Source organism: Clytia hemisphaerica, unplaced genomic scaffold (assembly GCF_902728285.1).
Source record: "Clytia hemisphaerica strain Z4C2 unplaced genomic scaffold, Clytia hemisphaerica genome assembly, whole genome shotgun sequence".
Classification (NCBI taxonomy): Eukaryota; Metazoa; Cnidaria; class Hydrozoa; order Leptothecata; family Clytiidae; genus Clytia; species Clytia hemisphaerica.
In genome coordinates this window covers 70,530-75,353 of record NW_027103967.1, presented here as the reverse complement: position 1 = coordinate 75,353, position 4,824 = coordinate 70,530, and the positions used below count along the sequence as shown (strand labels likewise).

The window sequence follows — 4,824 nt, the reverse complement described above, 5'->3', positions numbered from 1 at the left end:
GGCGTGATTGGGACTTTTTTTCTTGCGTGATGGCGTGATTAGAGTTTTTTTTGGCGTGATGGCGTGATCAAGATTTTGGCGTGATGCGTGATAGGGCAAAAATTTGAGGCGTGACGCGTGATTTGGGCTATTTTTCACTATTTTTTGCGTGATGACAAATTTTAGCGATTTTCGTGGTGCGTGATGGAGAAATTTTTTTTGCGTGATGGCGTGATTAGGGGTGCCGCTGGGGGGCCTCATTGACTTCAGTTCAGAAGCCTGGTCGAAGGGCTAGACACGAAACTTCTTGATCGAAAAATATACTGAATGTTCTCGACTCCCTTTTTTTATTTATGGAAATCCGGATAACCCTGTGAGCTCTGTCTGTTTGTTGAGAGCACCAGACACTCGGATTGTTTAGTTCGCAAACGCGAAAGGCTATTTGGTATCAATACGCTATGAGATTAGTGTAATCACAAAAATAAAAGCGAAATGAATAACCCTAATCCAACATCACGCCCCAACTTTGCCCTGTCTACATATGAAGTCTTTGCCCTGTCTATACATGACACTGAAATGTTGATCACGCCTTTACGCCTAAAAAATCCGGAATCCATGCTATCCCACAAACTGCTAAGACTACTTTGTGTTTTGTTGTGTATTCTTATCCCAGTCAAGCTCAGTCTGTCTTACTTAACACAATCACAAAAAAATCTCGTATCCAATTCCTTTTAGAGCCTCCCATAGATAGTTGCTGCGATTCAGATTAACCAAACCACATGGTAAAAATGTAAAATGTAAAAAAGATTATCTTTTATTCAGTTTCTTTCTTTAAAAATCAAAGACAAATATGAAAAAATTGAAAGACCGAAAATTACAAATATTATACCTCTTTAGATAAAAAAGATTTGTAGGAAACAAAATAAATCTTATATTAGCATAATAAATAATAAAATAATTTATTAGTTGTATGTTTCAAGATTTACAGCTCTGACAGTTTCGACCAAACACATGTGGTCTCGTGTTTCTTCGAGATCTTTCGAGAAGATGCTTCCTGCATGAACATGATGATAGTTTGGAATATCGACAACTCCTCCTCCGAGTGGAGTATTCTTTTGTTCGTGAGCCGCCAAATGATGTCCTCCATCTTTCAATTTGTAGATCTGTGAACAAAGATAAAGATTCAAAATAATTAGAAAGATAGAAATAAACATAAACATTTGGAGAGGATCACCAGTGAAAAAATCTGGCGCAAGCTGGAATTCTCTAAAGGGCTACTTAGACTACACAATATATTGACGAACATTATTCGACAATATGGTTTGCGGACCGTAATGTACGAAGTAAACAACTGGTACTCTATTATAAAAAGGAATTTTCTTTCTGTAAACAATTCCCCTTTATTGTTGGAATATTGCAAATCGAGCTGACAATGTATTGCGGACACCTTTTCAATATATTGTCGACATTCAGCAATATATCATCAATATATTTCCTGACAATATATTGTGTAGTGTATGTAGCCCTTAAAACATCATTAGGACATGGAAGAAAAAGTCTCTACATACAATGAATTTATAAAACGTTTGTCATTGGAATACTTTAATTGTAGAAATTTTAATATAATGCTGCAACATAACCAGAAATTTCGAGCGGATAAATTTTATCAATCTGTCGATTCAGCGTGTTTTAGCGAGATTTTTTTTAGCAAAAATAGGGAAAACTCGCTAAAACGCTAAAATTAGTCTCGCCAAAATTTCTACGATTAAAGTGCGTACACACCTATCTCATGGCCACGATAAAAGTTTTACCCACAGTTGGGGATAAAAGTTGAAGACGGTTTTGGCAGTACAATTTCTTCAATACACTCTTCTCGAGATGCATAAATTTATTGTTGTCCTCGTTTTCAAACAGATTTCATTGCTATGAAATTATACATTTAAATCAATTTATATTCCCAAAAGGCAAAAATTAACTCTAAAACAAAAGTACTTGAAATTTAAAATGTCTCATGAGGTGTAAATAACACAATTATCATTGTGAATATGTAATTTTATAGCAATGAAATCTGTTTGAAAACGAGGACAACAATAAATTTATGCATCTCGAGAAGAGTGTATTGAATTTCAAATAGGGATGAAATCAAATTGAAAGTGGGACTGACGTTGTGGGGTTTTCCCCCGTGGATGAAATTTTAGCCAAATTTTCCAATAGGGTAATGGTGCTACTGGGTATAGTTTCTAGCTATCAAGAATTATTTGTTTGAATTCAATATCGACAAAAGAAATAAAACAAATATCTCGTAAAAAGAAGAACTTACTGTGTTATAAACAACTCGGAGTCCGTTGTTTTCTTTGTCCGGCAAAACGTAAACTGCACTATTCGGACAGCAAAATTCGTATTGTTTTTGAAGGATGAGTCCATCTTTTTTGAATCCTTCTCCTTTAAGTGTGACGCGATTGTAAATAGAACCATGTTCAAAAGTAACTACACCACGAACTTTGTAAGCGCCATCATTTTCGAAGCTGATGGTCCTTTCTTGGATATAACCATCTGGCATTGCTGATTTAAAGAAATCTTTAACGCTGTCTGGATATTTGGCAAAACATCTAAATATGAAAAAAGAATCGATTAAAAATGATATAGAAACTGATAAAATTGATACAGAAGGCAGAACGTCGCTGATACACTCAATGCTCCATTTTTTCACATCTGAGACGACCTTTTTGAGTAAGAAATCGGTGCTATCCTATTTCATAGGATTCACACATTTGTTACGTTACATTCTATTTTTTTAAAGTTGATTACTAAATAGTTACGGAGAAAAGTATCATGTACTAAAAACACGAATCCTATGAAATAGGCTAATAGAACTTTAAAGAAAGGACGGTCCCCCCCCCCTGTTGCAAATATTATGGATCTACACGTTTATTTTAATAAACACACTTTTAAGAAACATGAGGCTCAAAATGCCTAAAAACTAAGAAACATTTAAGAAACATGCTAAGGCTGAAAATGAAAAAATGACATTTTTAATTCGTTTTTTTAAGAACCTTTCAATCAAAACATGAAAAATAGGCTGATTATGTCAAAAAGTTTAGAAGAACATGTAAGAAACATTTAAGGCTTAAAAGGCTGATTTCTTAAGAAACATTGAGGCTGCTTGGTAAAACTAGTTTCTTAAAAAAAACAACGTGTACCCAGGATAGGGGTATCATAGCAATCGTGATTTCAGAAGGTCTACGATGACCAGGGTTTGATATCTATGAATTGAACGAGGATTTGAACTGAGAACTTTTGATTGTAGTCCTCTGGTTATTATGTTAAAAAGTATGAAATACTTACAAAGCTCCATATGCCATTGTGCTTGAGATTGAAGCCCACGGTACTGGCAATTTACCAGTGGTACATACGAATTTGGTGTCGATGATGCCAGTTGTTGCGTCCCCTGTTCCCTTGCCACGAACTGCAAATCTGATTCCGTTAACTTCAGCGTCTAGCTCCATGATGAATGGGACTCTTTGATTTAAGAGAAGTGCGCCTGCAGAAGCCATCGTTTTTGTGGTTAGAGATTGTTTGTTGCGAGTTTCTTTGATTCTAGTTGCTTTGTGAATGATTCACTAGGAAACTTTTTGCTCCTTTTATACTAAATTTTTGACTCGGCTCCAAACGGTGTATTAATTATATCCCGTTGTCAACCACCAAACAACAGGAAAGCCCCTTTTGTTTTTAAAATAATTTGTGATGTGAATTAATGGGGGGGGGGGGGGGACACAAACTAACAGGACATTTATCAAGTTCTAAAAATAATTAAAACCAAAAAAATAAAGGCAAAATAAAATAATGCAAAGTAATTGGGAAGGGAAAAACACAAATTTAGCGAGCCAAAAATTAGTATGAGATTAATATTTTCCCACTGCACTATTAAGTGGAATTACCAAATATTATTCAAAGAAGTCTAAATAATTGGCTTTCCCCTTGTTTAATTCGTGGTGCGTTGTAAAACATTATAATATTAATTATTGTTGGTCTCTAATCACTTATAATTAACTGTCTCTTGTCGCTGATTGATTTATTTTATTAGCTGGCGTATTATCGGATTACAGGCGGAAATCAATCATTAAGACAGAAAACTTCAGATAAAATTAGCGTAATAATTTGATTGCAAGTTCTTCAAGGAATAAATGTGGACAATTTTTTAAAACTCCTTAGTAATTAGACCAACCGTTTGTTGAAATTTGAAACAAAACTCCTAACCCTTTCGCCGTTTGTTACTAACCCCAATACTTTTAGGTGCCAAATAAACGGGTCCCACGCTTATTAATTTTTCTTGCTGGTTACAGTATTTTTTTGTTCTTTTGTTGCATTTTTCATCTTTTACTTGTATTAAACATTTTGTCTTATTGTTGTGTTACACTCAAAATATGTGTATCTTCTTGCTTCCAATAATTAGGGGTATTTTCGAAAAATTATCAAATTTCCAACCCCCATGCTTATAAAGACACCCACGTTTATTAAAATTCTGAAAAAAAATCCAACCCCCACGTTTTATTTGTACTCTTACGTTTATTAGGCACCTGAAAGTACGTTTTTTTCCAGGAACATCCGAAGTTTTGGAATCCTTTGGATGTTCTTAACTTTTTGATTTTTAAGCCTAAAAATCTTCGTAACATGTTCTTGTTTGTATTTTTGTCCCAGCACTAGTAAGTGGGTCTTTAAAGGTTTAAAGAAAGTCTCACAATTTTTTTTCCATGTTTCCTTCTGTCTGTCCGTTTTGGTAGAAACTGCGCTTAATACCAGTAACACACTTTTTGCCGTCTGGACAGGGAGAAGCTTGCTAAAATC

The 4,824-nt window shown here is 34.7% G+C and overlaps 1 protein-coding gene across 1 annotated transcript; it reads right to left on the bottom strand.

Moving 5' to 3' along the window:
- Positions 1–786: 786 nt before the first annotated feature.
- Positions 787–3,642, bottom strand: LOC136810366 (green fluorescent protein-like). Its single transcript, XM_067066918.1, has 3 exons — positions 3,325–3,642; positions 2,300–2,588; positions 787–1,142 (listed from the first exon to the last, which is right to left on the bottom strand). The coding sequence occupies exons 1-3, from the start codon at positions 3,531–3,533 to the stop codon at positions 942–944; spliced, it is 699 nt and encodes a 232-aa protein (XP_066923019.1). The 5' UTR covers positions 3,534–3,642; the 3' UTR covers positions 787–941.
- Between the last annotated feature and the right edge of the window lie 1,182 nt (positions 3,643–4,824).